The 22027-nt window shown below is 40.6% G+C and overlaps 1 protein-coding gene across 2 annotated transcripts in view; it reads right to left on the bottom strand.

Annotated features, from left to right (window-relative positions):
- The window catches only part of MAP9 (microtubule associated protein 9), a 132072-nt gene that overhangs the window by 39214 nt on the left and 70831 nt on the right, over positions 1–22027 (bottom strand). For both annotated transcript variants that reach the window (XM_089670420.1, XM_089670421.1), the window contains exons 8-9: positions 13174–13232; positions 1371–1530 (exon numbers count right to left, since the gene is read on the bottom strand). In XM_089670420.1, the coding sequence (XP_089526546.1) occupies positions 1371–1530; positions 13174–13232 (219 nt within the window). The remainder of the gene's footprint in view (positions 1–1370; positions 1531–13173; positions 13233–22027) is intronic.

The following is a 22027-nucleotide window of genomic DNA, read 5'->3' as shown; positions in this document are numbered from 1 at the left end:
AAAACACAGAGCAGTCAGTTCTCTAGCTGTGCTGAGAACTCAGCTTACTCTTATCCAATCATCAGACTTGCCCTAACATGCTTCCTCTCTGCACAGCCATTCACTGGGAAGATCAGTGTGCTCCTGTTTCTCCTCCGCTAGCTCTCAGAGTTCCCTATGCAGCTGAGAACAGAGGGAATGTGATCACTTATAAAAAAAGGTAAAAAAGGTGCTTATAATGCTTTTTATATCTCTACACAAATGTTTTGTCTTTCATTTCTATTTTACCCTGAATGGGTGTTTTACAGTGTAACGGTTCACATATACATTAAAGGATGTCAAATTTCTAATCGGAGGACAGTTTGTACAAGACCCGCATATCATAAACAGTTACTGTGTTGTTGTTTTTTTTCCTTTTATAGTGACAATGGAGACAAAGTGCAAAGTTTTAAAGTCCACAGAATGCACAGAATCCAATATAAAAATAAATTAAATTAGACTGTAGGTGTATGACACTTAGGGCAAGCTGATCCAGGAGTTGTAGCAGACCCTATAGCATAAATGAGAAAGAGATGAAAAGTGCCTCTAACTGCAGTATCCAAAGAAAATGTATTAAACCCAATGTCGGCCACTCACATTTTAAAAGAATGTAACAGGCATATCTGTATATGGGAAAGAGGAGGAGTCCATCCAGACACTGTGTAGCGCTGATTGTGCCTCTGGAATGGGTGGAGAGAGCCGGCCAATCACTCCCTTGCTGTAGATGGAGCGCACCATGGATCATGGCATAGGCGTGATGACGTTCCCAGGTTGGTCTCTGCAGGCTTAGACAGAGGAACCAATCCTGCAGCCGCCATGTAGTTGCTGGCTGCAGTGCTTCAAATTTCCCACCCACACAATCTGCCAGTAATTTTAAGTGCCACCTTCCCTTGATTAAAAACAAGCTGAGAAATTTTTTATGTGTGGGTACATGTACATGCAAATACGTGCAAGTGATATAAAGCCCAACCTTGTGTCTCTCATCCTAGGAATATCTGATGTTCATACATCAGTACCATGTGCAATTACCCTTAGTTTAGGATCTCCAGTTTACAAAGTACTTTTGATAAGGCTGCAACAGACACCGCACAAATTGTATGTTATTGTCAGATAAATAAACAAGTTAAAAAAAACCTCTACATCGAACAAAAATTTCAAGTATTCCAATTTCATATTAAAGAACATAATTAAGAAGTGAAAACAAAGACAAATGTGCCCTACTGATGAAAATATGGATTACAGTTTAGACAGATAGTACAGCACTCAACTATTGAGTGGCCTAATTTTAAGTTTGGCTTTCTGTTCTGTAATACTATTTCAATTACACAAGTAAGCGTTCAGTCAGTAATTACCTGGTAAACAGTGGCGCGCAAAGTATCTGCAGCTTCTATTTCACCATTATTTTCATAGACCGATTTGTCTAATACGGTTAAAGTTCCCATATAGCGTGACTTAGCGGAATTTGGTGTTCTGTGCTTGGCTGACTTTTTGTTTTGTTGGGCAGATATAGATCTGTTGTACAAAAGAAATAGAGTTTACGGTTTACCAACAATTGTTGAAAACGAATTCCAACCAAATAGATGAATACAATTATATACAAACATTTTTATCTGGCAAAGTATTTTCAACTCTGTTCAGCTATTTGAATGATTCATACCACCATGTTGTGACATAAAGTTTACTTCTATTTTCTTTATTAGCCAAAAGTGGGACTTGGCTCCAGGAGTTTGGCTTAAGCCTAAAATTCATAGAAAACGAGTCCTTAGCATTAAAGGGATAACTTGACCACATGAGTGCAGAGAAGATGGTTTTCTACAATACAAAGCTAGCACCACCATAATGGCTAACACTTTTCCTATTCCAATATTTTTTTTTTAACAGAAAATCCTTTTCCAATTTTTAAGTAATACTCAGAAAGACAAAGAGGCAAGTTGATGGCAGGAGTTCCATGCATACATTATTACCTACAATTTTACTGACTATAAAGGTAAATTTGTACCTGGTCCACTGTAGCATGTTAAATTAAAGTATGTTAACACATGCTGTGTTAAGGAAGCCCATTCATCTGAATGGGCTTCCTAATGTACCACAATGAATCAAAAATCATGCATGCAGAATTTCTGGCAGTGGACCACCACAATGAATGGTGCTACATTACACTAATATGCAACTATACAGCACTATGGTGCAGGGTACAAAATCTAAATGGACAGAAACAAAGAAAATAAGGCAATAAAAAACAGGATTTGTGTACTGTATTTTTGTAAAACTTGCTTCTTGGAGTACAGAACAGGACACAGGCATTGTCTTAGACAACTTGGTTATATTGATCTACCTTCAGGTAGCTAATAGCCGGCAAAGCAGAACTGTTAAGACAACCAAATAACCCCTCCTACTCTCAGCAATTCTCAGTTTGTTTGCAAGCAATTAGAAGAAAATGTCAGAACAGAGGGCAGAGAGACCTAAATCCTATACTGTACTCCAGGAAAGGATGTTACAGGTAGGTCAAATATCCTGTTTTGTTAATTGTACTGTACCGGACACAGGCATAGTCTTAGATGCCTGGAACATCCAAAAGTAATATAAATGAGGAAAGGGAACAAATAAATAAATGTCAATAGGCCCGCTTACCTTACCTTACCTTATCAAGAATCCTACCTCAGACACCATACTGGAGCACTGTACGTCTGAAACTGGCATCAGCAGAGGCCTGAACATCTCCCTGGTGAAACTGTGTACATGGAAAACCACCTTGTGTGTAAGGTCTGTCAAGGGAATGTCTCCATTAGGTTCAAATGGAGGCCCCTGGATGGCTGACAGGACCAGGTTGGAATACTGTGGTGTCACTGGAGAGTGCCTGCGGAAGTTAAATGAGCCATCCACTGCACATAGGCCTTCACAAGGGAGTGAGAGGCCAGCGGTCACTGAAGAGGATAGTGAAGGCTGAGAGCTGCCCTTCCTCCTGTTGCACCAAAGTACATTTTCCAGGTACAATGGTGCCTTGCGTGAAGTGGACTACTTTGTTTTGAGAAACATAAGAATGACTGAATCTGATAAATGTCGAACCCTCAGGTTTATCAGGACTTCAACAACCAGGCAGTCAAAGCCATTGACCAAAAAGCAGGATGGAGGACCTTGCCGGTCTCTAAGCAGCCAAGGAACATCCGCCAGAAGCCTGAGTACATATAAGTACAACATTCTTCTGGCCCAATTTGGTGCCATGAGGATCATCGGAATGTCTTCCACCTCTATTCTTCAGAGCATGAAGAATAGGCCACAGTTTTCTTTTAGGGGAAATTAAGTGCTCCCATCTTGCAAAGGCATAGCACTGAGGGATCCTTAAGGAACTGGATCACACCAGTGTGGCTCGCCACTGCCCTGGATCTGTATAACATCCTGCAACTAACCCATGCATTTCTCTGCATACCAAGCAAAACACCTCACGCAGTGTCCATGCACCCAAGGGAATACAACAGGCTGGATCCACGTCTTCTGTCTAGTAAAGTCCAGGTATGGTCCTTGAGGCTTGCAGAGGGACACCGATCTGTAAGCTGTGTATGTAGCCATAGTCACTGTAGTGTGTAGTCACTTGAAGAATCCATGCAAGAAAAATCCACAATGAAATAGTGGGACTCTCTTCACAGTAGAAGAGAGAAATCCATCACCAAAAGGCACTAGCGAAAAACAGAGGATTGCTGGGTGTGGCAGGAGTTATATGGGGATACTAACAGCTCTGCCTGAAGGCAGCAGCAAATAACTCTGTAAGACTTTGTCTGGTGTTCTGTACTGTACAATTAAAGTGGTTATAAAGGCAATTCTCTGCAATAACTAAAAAAAACCCCAAACCTTTCAATAGCTGCTCCTCCCAGCCCCCCTTAAATATTTACCTGTGCAAAACCATTACACAGAGCAGGTAAGTTGAACGTATAACATGTTTCTCATTTTAAGAAAGAAAATAAGCTTTACAACTGCTTTAAGAAAAAAGTATTAGGCTCCATGTACACGAGCCTACTTTAACCGCCGGCTGTGGTAAACCACAAATCGTGGCAAAATGCGGTACTGCAAATTTTCCTGCATTTTGTGCTTTCCCACAGCCATTATTATTATTATTATTATTCAGGATTTACAGTAAATAGCACTTGTTTGCACAGTACTTTAAAATATAAAGGGAGGCAATGCAAATCAAGAAGGAAGAGGTTTAGAATGGCCTTGCTCATGACAGTTTACAATCTAAAAGGGAGGAGCCAGTGGCACAATGTGCGGATATTAGTTGATGGAAAAAGTAATAGTTCAGTTGTTACATACAGGTGGGATAGACTTCAAAGAAGAATTTTCAGAGCTCACCTAATGGTGGACAAAATAGCAGAGAACTGAACAGACTGGGGTAGGGAGTTCCAGAGGATAAGAGAGACTGGAGAATTCCTGAATGCAAGCATGGGAAGAGGTGACGTGGGAACTAGAAGGCAGGAGAATTCTTAGTAAGAGCAAAGAGAACAGTTTGGATGATATTTTGTGATAAGCTTGATGATGTAGCTGGGGGCAGAGTTGTGGATGGCTTTGTATCTGTTACTATTTTAGCTTGGTAGTGTTGCATGAAAACACAAAAGCCAGTTGACTATCCAAAGCTATTATTAACTTTTGTGGATGCACATAGAATGAAAACACCCCATCGGCTTCTTATATTCACAGTTTATGGCAGTTACATCACTGCAGATATATCCCCAGCTTCACTCACTATTACTGGAATTACAAGGATGTTTTGCTCCAGTTAATGCAGTCTTCATTCATTTTACATAATGCAGTACAAAGAAAAATACTTCCCACCTCTGACTTAGTAGGTCAAAGAACCAAAAACTTAGTGATATTTTGATAAGGAAAATTTTCAAGATTAAAGGCCAGTGGCTGTTTCAATCCATAAATATCCATATGTGTTCAAAATACAGGGAAGCAAATAGTAAGTAGTGGCTTCTATGACTTATGCTTTGCTGGCAATATCTGGTAAAAAGCCAGTAACTTGTTTAATAGTTGAACAAGAAACCATTTTCAGGACATTTTGTATAGTAAAGATGTTTTGCTCTAATCACTGTGACATTGGGCAGCATAAACCAGAAGCAGGAGTATAAAAGTAAACTAGTGATGTTCATAAGAAGGATCCATTAGTAATCTGTTCAGTTAAATGCAGCTGATAAAAATCTTCAGCAGACAAAACAGCAACAGATGAATAATTGATGCTGTGAGTGCACAGAGACTGCTTTCATATATATTTCATTTCATTCACATCTTATAGGAATTGATGTTGACATGTACATTTATTTCACAGTTTGTGAAGTTATTGTAACTGTTTCGGGTACTCAACAGGCAAGGATCAGCTACAGGAATTTAGTTGTGGACCACACTGCTCATGGCTTTTTTTTTTTTTTTTTTTCGGTGTAATGTGCCATCGTGTCAAACATTTATAGTTAACCTCCACTTCTCTCATACTAACGTTCTCGTGTGTCAATCTAAATATCTTTTTCTGTTGATCCTCATCTAACACCACCTCCATATCTCTTTCCCACTTCGTTATAAAAATTAACTTTGTGTCTGTGTCTAATTCTGTGAGTATTCTATAAATTTTTGCAATACCATGTTTCCCATCTCTACGTGTTTCTAACAGCCTTTCAAACATATTCCACTCCTTCTTTAATCTCAAGGGTTTTGGTAATTTCCCAATAAAACATTTTAGTTGGTAATATTTCCACTCATCTATTCTAATAAAAATATCTCCCTTCTTCTCTTTAAGTTCTTTAAATGATCTCAATTTCCCCTCTACCAGTACATCTCTCAGTTGGACATCTTCCCTCTCAAACCATCTCCCTGATATCTCATCCTTTCCTGGGGGGAAGTAATCAGTATTTGCAAGAGGTATTAATATAGAGTTGAATTCCCATTTCATATTTTTGTGTAAATTATCCCATACCCTTAAAACATTTAAAGTGTAATTACTTGTGTTTTCATAAATTTTTCTATAATGTGCTGGAATCCATATCATCTTACTCAAACTAATCCCACTCAGTGCATTTTCAATTTTTACCCAACTCTTCCCCTTCTGGTTAAATGTCCAATCATAAATTCTTGCTAAAATTACTGCTTTATAATATCTCTTGACGTCGGGTAGTCCCATTCCCCCTTTTTCTTTAGTCCTACTCAGTATTTCATATGATATTCTTGGTTTTTTATTCCTCCAAATATATCTTGTTAACATTTTTTTTATTATCTTAAAAAAAGACTCTGGGAGTTTAATCGGAACCATTTGGAATCTATACAGTATTTTAGGTATAATTACCATTTTAACTAGGTTTATACGTCCTATCCATGATGGGTTTCCTCCTAATATTTTCAATTCTTCCTTAGTCTCATTTATTAAGGAAATATAGTTTAATCTATACAGTTGTTTGTAAGAGATAGCGAGTTTTATCCCTAGGTATTTTAAATCTTTTTCTCTCCATATAAAGGGGAATTCTTTTTGTAACTTTTCCTTTTCACTCTTTAATATATTGATGTTCAGGATCTCTGTTTTTGTTGGATTCATTTTTAAGTTTGATAGTTCCCCATACTCCTTCAAAAATTTCATTATATTTGGTAATGTTATTCGGGGGTTACCTACATAGAATAATAGGTCATCTGCATAGGCCGCTACTTTGTGGTCTATATTTTCGATCTGGATTCCCTTTACCGCACCACTGTTCCTTATCATTGACAACAGGGGTTCCAATGACAAAACATATAGCAGGGGGGACAGAGGACAGCCCTGTCTTGTTCCATTGGTCATCCCTATGGATTCCGATCTCTCTCCATTTACCGTAATAATTGCGGTGGGTTCCCTGTATAGTTTACCTATCCACTCACGCATTCTCTCTCCAATCCCCAACACTTCTAGGTTGTCCATCATGAAGCCCCAGTTCACTCTATCGAACGCCTTCTCGGCATCAATCGACAACAGCACCACCGGGGCTTTCCCTTTTCTACTTTTCTGGATTAGCATCAGAGTTCTCAACCCGTTGTCCCTACCCTCTCTCCCTGGGACAAAACCCACCTGGTCTCCATGGATCCATTCTGGCATTAGATCTTTCAGCCTATTTGCTAGGACCTTTGCGTACAACTTAGTATCGGTGTTCAATAATGAAATTGGTCTATAGCTGGAACACTGAGAGGGGTCTTTTCCTTCCTTATGAATGAGTACAACATGGGCCTGAAGAGATTCTCTTCTACCCTCCATCCCTCCTCCCAAATCGTTCATATACTTCTTTAACTTAGGTAACAATATTTCACTATATTTTTTATAGTAATTAACTGTGTACCCATCTGGTCCTGGGCTTTTTTCACCCCCCGTACTTCTTAGTGCTGTTTTTATTTCATCTTGGGAAATTTCCACATCTAGGGCATTCAGTTGTACCTCACTTAACTTTGGTAATCCTGCGTTTTTTAAATAGTTCTTCCTTTTTCTTTAATATCCTCTCCAGTTTCTTTTGACGAGCTTTGGGGTCTAATATTATACAACTTTCTATAGTATTCCGTAAAGACTTTAATAATCTCCTTAGTTGAGTAAACCAACTCCCCGTTAGGGTTTTTTTATCTTTTCTATGTAATTTCTATTTTTCTTTTTATTCAGAGCTCTCATTAAGTATTTTCCTGGTCTATCTCCCCATCTATATCTTTCACTTAATACCTTATTATATACTCTTCTCCTTTCCTCTTCCATCAATCTCTCTAGCTCATCTTTTTTATTCATTAACTTCTGTTTTGTATCTCTTGTTATTTTCTTCTTTTGTATCTGCTCCAAGTCCATGATTTCTTTTAGGAGCCCACTGACCCTCTCTCTTCTTTCTCTTTTCTTCCTTGCTCCCATCGCAATCAGGATTCCTCTTATATATGCCTTGTGACTTTCCCATACTGTAGCTGTCGATACTTCCTCTGTCTCATTCTCCTTAAAATATACCTCAATCTCTTCCCCAATCTTCTGAGCTATATCTTTGTCCAAGAGAAGGGCCTCATTTAGTCTCCATCCTAGGCCTCCCGTCCACCGTCTCCCCCATCCCATTTTCATAATGACAGGGGCATAGTCCGAGAATGTACTCATCTCTATTTCTATTTTAACCAACAGTTCTATAAGTTGGTGATCTATTAGGATATAGTCCAGTCTCGAATATATCTCATGTGCATTGGAGAAGAAGGTATAGTCTCTGTCTTTCATATGCATAATTCTCCAGGTGTCCACAAGTTGGTACTCGTGGATCGCTTTTTTCAAAGCTCTCAGAGACCTACCACCTTCTCTCTGCACAGGGGAGGTTGTATCTTTTTGTGGATCCATACAGAGATTTAAATCTCCTGCTACTATCAAACGCCCTTTTTTAAAGTCTATCAATTTTTTCAGCAGACCCTTCAAATAGATCTCCGGATTTTTGTTGGGGCAATATATATTGGCTAACGTGCACTCGATTCCCTGTAATTTGCCTTTCAAGAACAAGAACCTCCCCTCCGGATCGGTCTTTCTATCCTCCAACTCAAATCTCATGTTCTTTGCCAACCCTATTGCCACCCCTTTTGCTCTTTTAATTGGAGAGTCAGCGTAATACCATGTTGGAAAATATTTAGATTTTAATTTTACATTTGACTCTATCTCAAAATGTGTTTCTTGTAAAAATACCACTGATGTTGCCCTATGATGTAACTCTTTAAACAACTTAAATCTTTTCCCAGGGGAGTTCAACCCGTTCACATTATATGTTATAAACTGTATTTCTTCCATCCTACTTTGTTCTGTCTATCTCTCCTCTAACTCGCTTCCTCCTCTTAGATCCTTCTATCTTGCAGAATATTAACCCAACCTCCCCTCCCCCCGCTCTCTCCCACCCAACCCCCCTCACCCACCACCACCCCTCAATCCCCATCTCACCCCCCCGCCTCCACCCCCCCTTTTTCTTTTTTCCCCTACCCATTTTTAGGCTTGTAATCTGCCTACAAATCATTTGTGGATACGGTTCCACGATTGATTTAAAATTTTTGGGCGTAAGCTCCGCCCATGGACGGCTACCCCTTCTCCGGCCTCCCCAGATCCCCTTTCTCTATCAACTGGGCTCGAGAATAACCTTTACTCCACTCCCTTAACCAGAGCTTCCTTAAGGACTTCCACATTGACAGGGGTGGGGTAGGGGGGATGGGAGAGTAAGAGAAAAAAAAAAAGGAAAAAAATATTTTTTACCTAAGTCACCCTCCCTTCTCTCACCAACCCCAAGACCTCCCTCCTCCTCCCCCCCACCCGCTGCCAGTCCTCTTTTCTTGTGTCAACCGTAGCTTCCTTTTCTTCTTCTTTTTCTTCCCAGCCAGCTATCTCCAATCTTTGCAAGTCCAGTCTATCACAAAAGTCTCTCAGATCTTCCGGGGATCTCAGATAAGCTGTAACCCCATTTTTCCACCCAATTAAAGATGCTGAATTACCCCATCTATACTGCACATTCTGCTTTCTCATTTGCTCCAACAGGGGTCTCAGGGATCTCCTCCTCCATAGAGTCTCTGATGTTAAATCCGCATAAATTTGGATAGTCAAGTCTCCATATTTAATTAATGATCTTCCTTTGATCTTCTTCCATATCTCATCCTTGACCCCAAATTTTTGGAACTGAACAATTATATCTCTCGGTCTTTCTTTCTCAGTAGCTTGTTGGAACTTTCCTGTTCTGAACACTCCATCTAGTTTAATCCCGTCTGTTTCAGGTCTGTCTCTTATGGAGTTTAAAATTTTATTTACTAATTCATATAGTGTTCCCCTTTTTACAGACTCTGGAATTCCTCGTACTCTAAGGTTACTCCTTCTTTCTTTATTTTCTTGCACTTCCATCCTATAGAGCAGTTTTTTCTGAGTTTTCTCTAGATGGGCTGTTTTTTTCCTTAGATTATCTATGGTTTGGGCCTGGGTTTTAACTTTCTCCTCTGTTTCTTCCATTCTCAATAGCAAATGCCCTAAATCGTTTCGAATAGCTGTCATTTCATGTTTTATCGTTTTCTCCAGACTTTGAAACATTTCTATCATCTCCTTCTTATTTGGTACTTGTAGTTCACCATCAAGATCTTGTTTCCCCAAGCCATCCGCTATTTGTCCAGTGATAATCTAGGACTATTTCCTGTGTCCATTTCCCCTTTTGCGCTTGCGCCTTGGGCCCTTTCTGGCGTAATATGTCCATGTGATGTAAACTTCCTTATCGTGCCTGTTTGAGACCCTTTGAGCCCTGCTCCCTTGGGACCTTTATTCTTCATATCCTCTATATGTCTTTTCTCTTCTATATTCTCTGGATGGGATTATACCGCTCCTTTGTGATTTGTGGACCTGATATACTTGTTATTTTTTCCTTATTTTTTGTTCTCCTGAAGCGCCTAGGGCTCTTCTCTTGTTCTCTTCTAGACCCAGGGAATCCTCCCCTCACCTCCTTGGCCCCTTTGTCCCTAATGTCACTTAGGGATCTACTACGCCATAAGCCCCCATCAGCTCTCACTCACCCCGACAGCGGCTCCAGGCTTGAGTGGGGATCCTTCACAGCAGCTCAGCTCAGTCCTGGGGGGGATTCCTCTGGATCTCCGACACTGTGCTTCACTTTTTCCATCTGAATTTCGCCCCAGGGACACAGGGTGGTTCTCCTGGTATTCCCGGGTCTCCCTGGTCCAGGATCAATCAGCCGGCCGAGGGTAGTAGTCTGCAGTAAGCCGGGGGTAGCGAGCCACAAAAAAGAAAAAAAGCCGGTAACAGCGGAGCGGCAGCTCCCTGTCACATCAGGACGCCGGCCGCTCTTCTCTTTCCCCCCAGAGATCCTCCGCGGCTGGTTACGTGTTTCCTCCACATCACCTCACTTCCCAGCCGCTTGGATCTCTCTCTCTTTACGAAGCGCCGGGGGAACCGGCGCGTCTCTGCAGCCTCCGTCCCACGGCCATCTCCGGCTCTCCGGGCCCAGCTCCACGGCCCTCCAGACTCCGGTGAGACGGTTTCTACAACGGGTCACTGGGGAGGTTGGGAAGCGGGAGCTAGCAGCAAGCTAGAGCCACTCGCTTCCCACAGCCGCCATGTTCAGGCTCCTCCCGCCCACACTGCTCATGGCTTAAACAGAACCTGTCAAAAAAGGTGTGACCTGGATCAGCTGAAGCCTCCATTGCCCAGTCGTAGGTGTAGTGGGAGTGGGGCAGCCACATGATACTGCAGAAATGACGCTACACCAAAATTAGCCTGCTTCTATGAGTTGCACAAAGACATCCTCTAGCACACACAGGTTTTAGTGCAGGAAAGGTTAATCTTCAGTCTTCAAGGCAAAGGATCTCTCCACAGGAAAGATAAAAATGTAAACAAGGGGTTAAATGTATATACTGAAGAGTTATTGCATTGGTTAGTGTTATGACTGCAGAAAGGGTTAATGTGTGGTTGGTCTGTGGTAGGGTAGGACATCACACTCTGCATAAGGAGCACTCCATGGAAAACTAGAATCATTGACTTCCAGGAGGTAAAAGCTAATGTATTGTCCTAAGAGGATCCTTTTACATGGAAAGTGACAAAATATACCAGTTTAACTTTAAGTGCCCTTCAGTGGCATCACGCATAGTGCATTACTACTGACACAGCAAGGGTTCCAGTAGACTAAGTGTTGTTCATGTTTTATTGTGGACTTTATAGCAAATCATTTTAGCTTACTGCATGAATCATGGCAACTTGTGACAGTAGCAAACAGTTGTTGCACAGTAGAAATTTGCAGTTGGTCTTCACTGCATCAAAGCATTTTAATCAACCACCGATAAATACAATTGCAGGATTGCAGTTAATACCTGGATGCATTTAGCGCCATAATGAGCCTGATGAACAGACACAGGTATTAACTGTGATCCCGCTTTTATATTTGCCGTAATTTCAACAAAATACTTCAGATTCAGCAAGGGAGTGTCTTCTTGTTTCTCCTTCCATGGTGGCTTTAGCAAGGCTATAGGACCTAGGGAGTTATGCTGTGTGGATTGGTTAAGGTTTCTTTAGAAACTGAAAAGTCTTTATAACCATGGCATTTTTTTTTATAGTGTAACCTTTCATATATAGCATTGTTCCCTGGAAACCAATGCTGCAACTAACTTGGAATTTGATACCTTCTGTTAAAAAAAAAAAACAGTTAAAGAATAAGTTCACCTTTAGAAGCATGTTACATGTTACACCCATATTTAGGGTGTAGCATGTAACATGCTCCTATACACCCACTTCCCACCACCAACGCTCCTCTCTTCTCCCTGTATCCGCATGGGTTCTACTCCCTGCACCCACACAGGTGTGTCATTCATTCACAGTTTCCTGTGAATGAATAGACTGAAAGTATTGTCTGCTATTGCCGCATATGGCTTTTAGTTCTCAATTAACTGTGAGGGCGCTGGTAAGAGTAGTCTTATAGTTCACTGATTCTTCCTGCCATTCAGTAACTGCCTGCCTGAACAGGAGGTATGGGCAGACAGCTGACTGAGAGTTTGCAGGAACCAGGAATTGCTCCCACGATCTGCTTATCGTGCGTGCAATGCTTTTCAGGTTGCAATGTAAAAAAAATTATAAATGCAAAAGTTTTGCCTGCACAATAAAAAATTAAATTTTTTTTTTTTTACAAAAGGTGAACTTAGCCTTTAAAATGGCAATAAAGTACTTTAGAAATATAATATATGTAGCCAAAACTGGATCAATTACAAGGCAACAGGGGCAGAAGCCTAGAGCCGGGTGGATGTTTTAGGCAAAATACACTTGTGGGCTCTTCATGCCTGATAGGGTTGGCGATTTCAGTACACACAGAACAAATAAGACAACTTTTCTGTTACAATCACAATACAAAGGGGAATATCATGGGTTAGAAGTTATAAAACAGCACCCAAGTTAATTAAGATGTTCAATAGTGCATATATCCTATAGAGCAACAGTGACAGAAGTTATGAAAGTGTTTTATAGGCAGAATGGGAGTCAATCTCTCACTGTACCCTTGGATATTAAACACATTTACTTTTTAGCACAATGATATTAAAAAATAAAATAAGGCTAGGATAATATTCTAGTTTTCAAAATGCTTGTTCCCTAAACACAGCCATTTCAGTTTTAAACTATGTAAATAAAGCAATTACCTGCTTGATTGGGAGCTACCTAGTTTCAGAAACTCCTCGGTCTTCTTTTGAAGATCAGGCTGTAAATACAACATTCATTTTTATGATATACATATTTTAACAAATGGTTATGCTTTGTTAAAAAATAAAAACAGTTAAATTTCAGATATCCCAAATGTAGCCTATAATCCTTCTAAAACAGAACATACATTTTATTAAATACATATTATAAATTATTATAGCATTTTCCTTAGAGGAAATTAAAATAAAAAAATTGCTCGTCCATAATGTTATTTTAGTGAATAATGATTGCAGTTTAGCCACTAGAGAGGACTCTCATTGGCTCAGTGCAATTACTCTGACTCTTAAGAACAGCAAAATACTGTGCAGTAAAATGAACATATTGTAAAATTTAAATTTTTTTAAATTTCATACCTGTACGTCATTTGGGCCCCAGCCAGAATCCTGGACAAAAACTACTCGTTAGCAATCTCCATGTCCTGCCTTGTTGCTTGGATATGAAAATTGTTAGATGCTTACTCTCAGCATTACAGGAATAAAAACGGATGGTCTTCATCTCCTAGCAACAAGGACATGGGGACTGCTACCTGGGGTTTTTAGGCCAGGCTACCGGGGGGGCTTGAACAGCCTACAGGTAAGACAATAAAACTAATGACCATTTTACAAAGCTGCAGTTTTCTAAAAGGTAATTGGTTCCCTTGACTGCATAAGTTATTTGTGGAAAGGGACTTGTGCCTAATTCAGGCAAGCTATTGTCAGTAACACTGTGAGTGTGTGCAGCAAATTGAGGTCATTTTTAATACTGGCACTGCCTTTTCAGTCAAAGGTAAAGCAGACTAATCTCTCAGTTCCCCATCAGGCTCCACCCACCCGTAATATAAAACTCCTCATCCATGCCATCGGTATGATGGGTGCAGTCGTTGGGGAGGGAGGGTGTCAGCGCACTCAAGAAGGAGTATCCAGTATGGACCAAAAAAGGATTTGAGTCGGGCTGTCTCTTTTAGTGCTGTGCCCTAACAAAGTTTAAAAGGATGTCTATTAATTCCCTGGATAGAGGGCACATTGTTTTTAATGAGATGATTCAGTCAACTCATAGACTTGCACTAAACGGAGGAATAGCAAAGCATAACCTTTGTGTAGTACTACAAACAGAAAACAGGGCCTGTATATCTAAAGGAACGATATGGCATTCCAATTTACTGTATATATCATATACAGAAACAAGACTTTTATTCAAATCTTGTTCATAATTTTACCAAAGTGTCTGTGTTACTAAGAAACTTGCCATGAGAGAAATAGAGGGGCTGCCATTACTGTCTGTTGTCTGAAAATGCTAGTTATGCTAACCCTCTAGCTTTAATGCTGAGACCCTACCCTGACCAAGAAAACAGATCAGGAAATGCAGGGTCAAATTCAAAAGTCCTTATTTATATGCTTGTTCCAGTCCAGTGGCCCAATAATTAGTTAAAGGAGAAGTGTGAGCTACATAAAAAAAAAAGAATGATCACATGACTGCTGATTGCTCAGTTCTGGGTCCGCTCTGAGCAGAAAGTGGTGATCGTCAGTAACGGCTCTCTGCCCCTCCAGCGCTCACTGCAGCTCCAGGCTGTGGAGGGGGCAAGCACGGCTGGCTCAGGCTCTCAGCGGTGGGCTGAGAGGCTGAGCCAGCTGCTAGTCAGGCATCTGAGTGGACCCCGACAATATTGTCAGGATCCTTCCAGAGCCTGGAGCAGCTCTGTGACATCAGTTGACAGCGGGTCATGGGAGAGAACAAGTAAGTGTACTCCTGTGATCCAGAAGAGAAGCAGGGCCAAAAAAGCTTTGGTCATACTTTTCTTTTAATTAACTTTCACATGTGTATCCAAAAAAAAAAACAAATAAAAAAAAGAATATCGTTTGTAGAACTCCAGGCAGAAACATTTCCTTTTAGTTTCTGGTGTATGTATGAACATTATCTCTGCTGAAGTAAATGCAATGGTCACCATGACAAGAGGACTGGGGGGTGGATAAGTGACACTAATGCTTCCGGATATGAAAGCCACAGCTCTCATATCTGTAGCAGGCTGAAGGTATAGTGAGAGCTGTACTATCCAGCATAAACCCAAATTTACAGAAATAAATATAAGTTTTGAAATATAAAGCAGCAAGCCAGCCATGACATACACCTCACCATAGGTAATGTTTATAGCCCTGGTCTAAAGTTTTGAGAATGACACAAATACACATTTTCTCAAAGTCTATTGCATCAGTGTTTTTAGATCTTTTTGTCAGATGTTACTATGGTATACTGAAGTATAATTACAAGCATTTCATAAGTGTAAAAGGCTTTTATTGATAGTTACATTAAGTTTATGCAGAGTCCACATCTGAAGTGTTGACCCTTCTTTTTCAAGACCTCTGCAATTCACCATGGCATGCTGTCAATCAACTTCTGGGCCATATCCTAACTGATGGAAGCTCATTCTTGCATCAATGCTTGGAGTTTGTCAGAATATGTTGGGTTTTTTAGTTCACTGGCCTCTTGAGGATTGACCACAAGTTCTCAATGGCATTAAGGTCTGGGGAGTTCCCTGGCCATGGACCCAAAATTTTGATGTTTTTTCCCCAAGCAGCTTAGTTATCACTTATGCTTTATGGCAAGGTGCTCCAACATGCTGGAAAAGGCATTGTTCGTCACCAAACTGTTCTGAAGATTGGAAGATGTTGCTCTCGGAGGATGTTTTTGTACCGTTCATATTGGTATTAGGATGCTTTACTGTTGGCATGACATGGGGGCGTGAACAGATGTAGAGCTGACACTATGCCTGAGGAGCTCCTGGAATCCTAATTCATCCTGCCATTTCTGTTGCTCTCCTGTTTACAGTATTTATTAGGTCAAAGTGCACAGCTACTGCCAGCGACTATATTAGGATGCCATCTAAACTCAAAAAGACTAGTATCCCTGTTGGGAGGGAGCAGACGGCTTCCTCTTCCACATGCTCCGACGCCATCTTGGCTGCGCGCCTGAGGGCTCTCCATTCTGACTTGCATATGGCGGAGGATACACCCCAGCTGGGGGGGTTTTCAGATACATCAGTCATCCTGGGAGCCATAGAGCAATGCAAGACATCACTCCGCTCCTGGTCTGGTTTGACAGGGTGGTTGAAGAATGCAACCTTATCAGGAATGACCTAGACAGAATCAGAGGTTGGCTGTCTGAAATGGAATCTCGCATCTCAAAGGCTACCCTTTAATCCCTGCAGAGCACCGTCCGCTTTTTAATTGCTAACGCGGATGATGCTGAGAACCACCTACGCTGCAAAATGTCGGGGTCCTGGGGCTGCCTGAGGGCACTGAAAGAGATAAACCTGCAGAATTTGCAGACTCATTTCTTAAGGAACTGCTCCATCTGAAAAACATTTTGGCCACTTATGTGGTAGAACGTGCCCATAGGGTGCCCCTGGGCAAGAAAACCACCAGATCTCCTCCACAACCATTCCTTGTCTAGTTTCTCAATTATAGGGACTGTCACAAGATCTTTTCGGAGGCTAGGAAGCACCGTTCTCTACCTTTTGAAAATACAGTTGTTCAACTGTGTCCAGATTTCTCCGCGGAGCTGCAGCGCAAACGCAAAAGCTTCACTGAAGTCCGATGCAAGCTGCAGGACAAGAATATTCCATATGACTTACCCAAGTCACTTCCATGTTTCCCATAATGGCATGGTTAGCTTCTTTGACTCCCGTGAAGATGCAGATACCTGGCTACTCACCCTGAGGTAACTTTGCCCCTTTTTTTCTTGATGCAAGTGACTCTAGAGCTGTTGCGCACTCCTCAACCATTACTGTTTACTGGGAAGTGGCGTACTGGTTACTATATTCTTCTATACATTTTTCTACTCTTAGGGCTTGTTTGTGGCCCACAATGCACATGGCTACCCTGGTTGCCACGATTGCACCATTTCCCCATTCACCTACATGGGGCATAGGAAATCCTTTTACTCCCTCTTATTTAACATCTCCCCCCCTCTCTGTGCATTTTTACTCCTGGCTGGACCTGTATTTTGTTGTGGGAGCTGCCTATTTTTCGTTGGCAAACGTTCTGTCTGCTGGAAGTTGGATTTCCCACAGATGGTTAATGGACATCGCCATTTAGTCGACATTTCAAGGTTTCAAGTTTTGGGAATCAAACTGCGTCAACCCATAATGGTTAAAGTTTGGCTACATGGTAGGATATGTTTAATCCAGTTCAGCTCCCAGACACTCAGGTCTCTTATGGTCAGGTACTCTACTAGCTATTGCATCTATTGCATGGAGGAACATTGCAACGGTTTATCCTTACTGGTCTTGTGTCATCTGTGTTCCCCCTTCCCTTCCCCTATTTCTGTTCCTCCTCACTGCCTTTCTCTTCTGGGTCTCCTCTCTTTTCTCATCTGTTCAGAATGGATATTAAGGTAATATCTTGGAATGTGCGAGGGCCAAACAACAATTTAAACACTCTCTCATGTTTAAATATTTAACAGCCCATAAACCACATATTGTATTTTTACAAGAGACCCACTTAATGTGTAATAAGATACTGACCCTTCACAGAGCCTGGGTAAAAAAGGCTTTTCAAGCTATATACTTATGCTACGCTAGAAGGGTTACTGTCTTGGTAAATAAGTCCCTACACTGTACAGTGGAGCAGGTTATGACAGATCTTGGAGGCAGATGTTTTCTTAATACTAAACATAGGCATGACACAGAACAGATGGTAGCACTCATCTTTTCTTCTCCAGAGAAGGTGTTTTCCAGATGCCCCAAACAACCGAAAAGAGGATTCATCAGAGAAAATTATTTTACCCCAGTCCTCAGCAGTCTAATCCCTGTACCTTCTGCAGAATATTGGTCTGTCCCTCATGGTTTTCCTGGAGAGAAAAAGCTTCTTTGCTGCCTTCTTGACACCAGGTCATCCTCCAAAAGTCTTCACCTCACTGTGCGTGCAGATGCACTCACACCTGCCTGCTGCCATTCCTGAGCAAGCTCTGTACTGGTGGTGCCCCGATTCCGCAGCTGGATCAACTTTAGGAAATTATCCTAGCGGTTGCTGGACTTTTTTGGGTGCCCTGAAGCCTTCTTCACAACAATTGAACCTCGTTCCTTGAAGTTCTTGATGATCTGATAAATGGTTAATTTAGGTGCAATCTTAATAGCAGCAATATCCTTGTCTGTGAATCCCTTTCTGTGCAAAGCAATGATGACTGCATGCATTTCCTTGCAGGTAACCATAGTTAAAGAGGGACTTTGCAATTAATTGCAATTCATCTGATCACTCTTCATAACATTCTAGAGTATATGCAAATTGCCATCATAAAAACTGAAGCAGCAACCTTTGTGAAAATGAATATTTGTGTCATTCTCAAAACTTTTGGCCAAAGCTGTACATACCAGATATTAAAAAAAATCCTTCTGCCTGGAGTTCTGCTTTAAAAAAACAATACTAGCTGTATATGTGCAGTGAGCCGATTGCCTGTTCCCACAGCTCCACTGCCTCCACTATTTGGAGATTTGTGCCCATCTTCTCCGGAGGATTCCTGTCATATTAGGGTATTAAAAAGAAAAAAATACATCTCATACTTGCTCTGGCTTTACATTGAAAGGGAATGTATTTTTTTACACTTATAGCAAGTAAATATGAATGTGAGCCAGAAGAGCTTAGTGAAAATATTGTAATCGATATGTGAAAGTGTTTTTAAAAGCTTTCTTTTTTTTATGGCTGTGAATTCCCTATGTATATTTGTTTAGTTGTAGTTGCTTGCTACATACGTATGCTTTGATTTCTGCTTAAAACTCACAGATGAGATTTTGGTTTTCCTTTTACCTCAGAGCACGTGAATCTGCTCAAACTCAATATGATACATGACACTAAAACATGTGGCCTATTCTTTGACTAATGTTATGTCAGAAATTATTCAGCAAAGATGCTGCCTGCACTATTAGCCTGCATTCACATCTGATCATAGCAAAAGCAGAGCTAATTCCTGGTGATTTTGAAGCATTTTTTCAGGCATTTCACAGGCATATACAGGAGTTTTGTAACAGCATTTTTGTCATGTATCATGTGTCAAGCTTCAGGAGTATTCTGGGGTGAGCAAGGGTAGAAGAGCAGTTCTACAGAAGAAGAGGAATTCTTCACACATTCACGAAAACGTGCATAATGCATATTTACTGGAGCTCCCATTGAAGTACATGGGACTACTGAATACACGAACAAAAGAAAAAACTCATGTAGGGCGTAGAGCGTAGGGTGACTGTGCATAAAAGTTTGAACACGGACAATTAAAAAGAATGGGATGTTGCATGTTGAGAATAGTCAGGCATAAGCAAGAAGAAAAATGCTTGGAATTGGGGGCTTATCAATGTGCAAATCTGTATGATGCTCTCATAATATTATGAGGAATTCAAATCAAGCTTTACTTTGGCTTAAATAGCTCAAAATTTTTACTCACTGCAAGCACTGCAAAAAAGGAAAAATGTTCCCTATACAAAAAGCCAGACTGTTTACTTACCTGTAAATTCCATATCCCGATGTAAAGTAAAGGACACAGGCAAACTATTTATAGACAATGGGTTATAGGCTTGTACCTTCATGAGACTAGACACTGGCAAACTCTTGAGGACATGCCCTCCTAGGGTACCTCCCCTATAACCCTCCCTCACTTCATGAGTCCTTGGTTTTGTAGCAAGCAATGCAGAATAACCAATAAATAAGGGGGTGGGGGTGTAATGTGTCCTGTAATGTACTTCAAGATATGGAATTTACATGCAAGTCAAAATTCCTCTTATCGTAACCTTACAGCACAGGACACAGGCATAGCATTCATAGATCATGAGACATCCCAATGAAATGAATTTGAGGACTGGGTAAAACACAGGGAATAAGAATTTGCATCATTCTTACATACACTCACCAGCCACTTTATTAGGTACACCTGTTCAATTGCTTGGTAACACAAAATGCTAATCAGCCAATAACATGGCAGCAACTCAATGCATTTAGGCATCAAAACGTTGTCAAGATGACTTGCTAAAGTTCAAACCGAGCATCAGAATGGGGAAGAAAAGAGTATTTAAAAAACCGTTGATCTACTGGGTTTTCACACACAACCATCTCTAGGGTTTACAGAGAAGACTCCGAAACAGCGAAAATATTGAGTGAGCGGCAGTTGTGTGGACGAAAATGCCTTGTTGATGTCAGAGGTCAGAGGAGAATGGGCAGATTGGTTTGACATTATAGAAAGGCATGCTATCATATCAATATGGACCAAACATTCCAACCTTATGGCTTTAAGAAACACTTAAAAAAATAAAAAAGAAAGAAGACTGTACTCAACTGCATCTGTTTTTGCAGATCAAGTAGAGTAAAAAAAATATGGAATCACTCCATTCTGAGGAAAATATTCCGGAATCATGAACAAAAAATCACTACAGTACACTACTAGTACTTTATTGCAGCACCTCTGGCTTTTATAACAACTTTATTTCTCTGAGACATGGATATAACTATCAACAAACAGTATTCTTCATCAATTCGGCTCCAGCTTTCTCTTATTGCAGTTGCCAGATCAGCTTTGCAGGTTGGAGCCTTGTCATGGACCATTTTCTTGCATTTCCACCCGAGATTTTCAATTGGATTGAGGTCCGGACTCTTTGCAGGCCATGCCATTGACATTATATGTCTTTCTTGAGGGAAAGTTTTCACGGCTTTTGCCCTATGGCAAGATGCATTATCATCCTGAAAAATGAGGTCATCACCAAACATCCTTTCATTTGAAATAAGAAAAGTGTCCAAAATCTCAACATAAACTTGTGCATTTATTGAAGATTTAATGACTGTCATCTCCCCCGTACCTTTACCTGACATGCAACCCGATATCATCGATGATTGTGGAAATTTGCATGCTTTCTTCAGGTAGTCGTCTTTATACATTTCATTGGAATGGCACCAAACATAAGTTCCAGCATCATCACCCTGCCCAATGCAGATTTCGTTTTCTATCTTGACGCTTTGATGTCTTCTTTGGTCCACCAGTATGCTTCCCTTTTACAACTTTCACATTAGATTTTTTACTTGGTCCAGATTTTAGACACAGCTGACTGAGAACAACCAACATCTTTTGCAACATTCCGTGATGATTTACCTTCTTGAAGAAGTTTTATAGTGCTCTCCTTTTTTTCCAACTGACCGCTTTCCTGTTGGAGCCATGATTCATGTCAATCAGCTTGGTGCAACGGCTCAACAAGCTGTGCAAGCACTTTTTGAACTGCAGACTAATTAGCAGATGTAATCTGATGCAGATGTTTGTTTTAGAACTGCAAAGTACATGGTGATTCCACATTATTTTCCTCAGAATTGAGCGATTCCATATTTTTTTCCTCGGCTTGATTTGCAAAAACAGTTGCAATTTACTACAGTTTTCTTTCTTTTTTAATTTTTTTTAGTGTTTCTTAAAGCCAGAAGGTTGGAATGTTAAATGAAAATAGTTTTGAGGCATGATGTGATTAGTTTTTTTTCTACACAGTTAAACAACTGAATGAACATTTTCCAAGAGTGGTAATTCCATACTTTTTGCCAGGGGTTGTAATATTTGATAGTTCAAAACCTGAGGGAAGATCCCTATGTCTGAAAGGGGTTAATATCCCTGAGTTACCCTATATAACAGGGATCAGGGTAAGGAAGATTTAAATATGAGAAAACATTTTGGGCATATCTAGGAGCTTTGAAGGAAATACCTAAATTATTGCTGTAATTATGGGGAATCACCCAGAAGTGTGGGTGTGAAGAAATAGTAGAATCTTACTAAAAGAAATCTGACTTGTGTGGGGTCTGGCCAAGA

This window comes from Staurois parvus, unplaced genomic scaffold (genome assembly GCF_062004578.1).
Source record: "Staurois parvus isolate SC_StPar_1 unplaced genomic scaffold, SC_StPar_1.0 ptg000090l, whole genome shotgun sequence".
Classification (NCBI taxonomy): domain Eukaryota; kingdom Metazoa; phylum Chordata; class Amphibia; order Anura; family Ranidae; genus Staurois; species Staurois parvus.
The sequence above is the reverse complement of the archived record's forward strand: the minus strand, read 5'-3'. Positions and strand labels throughout refer to the sequence as shown.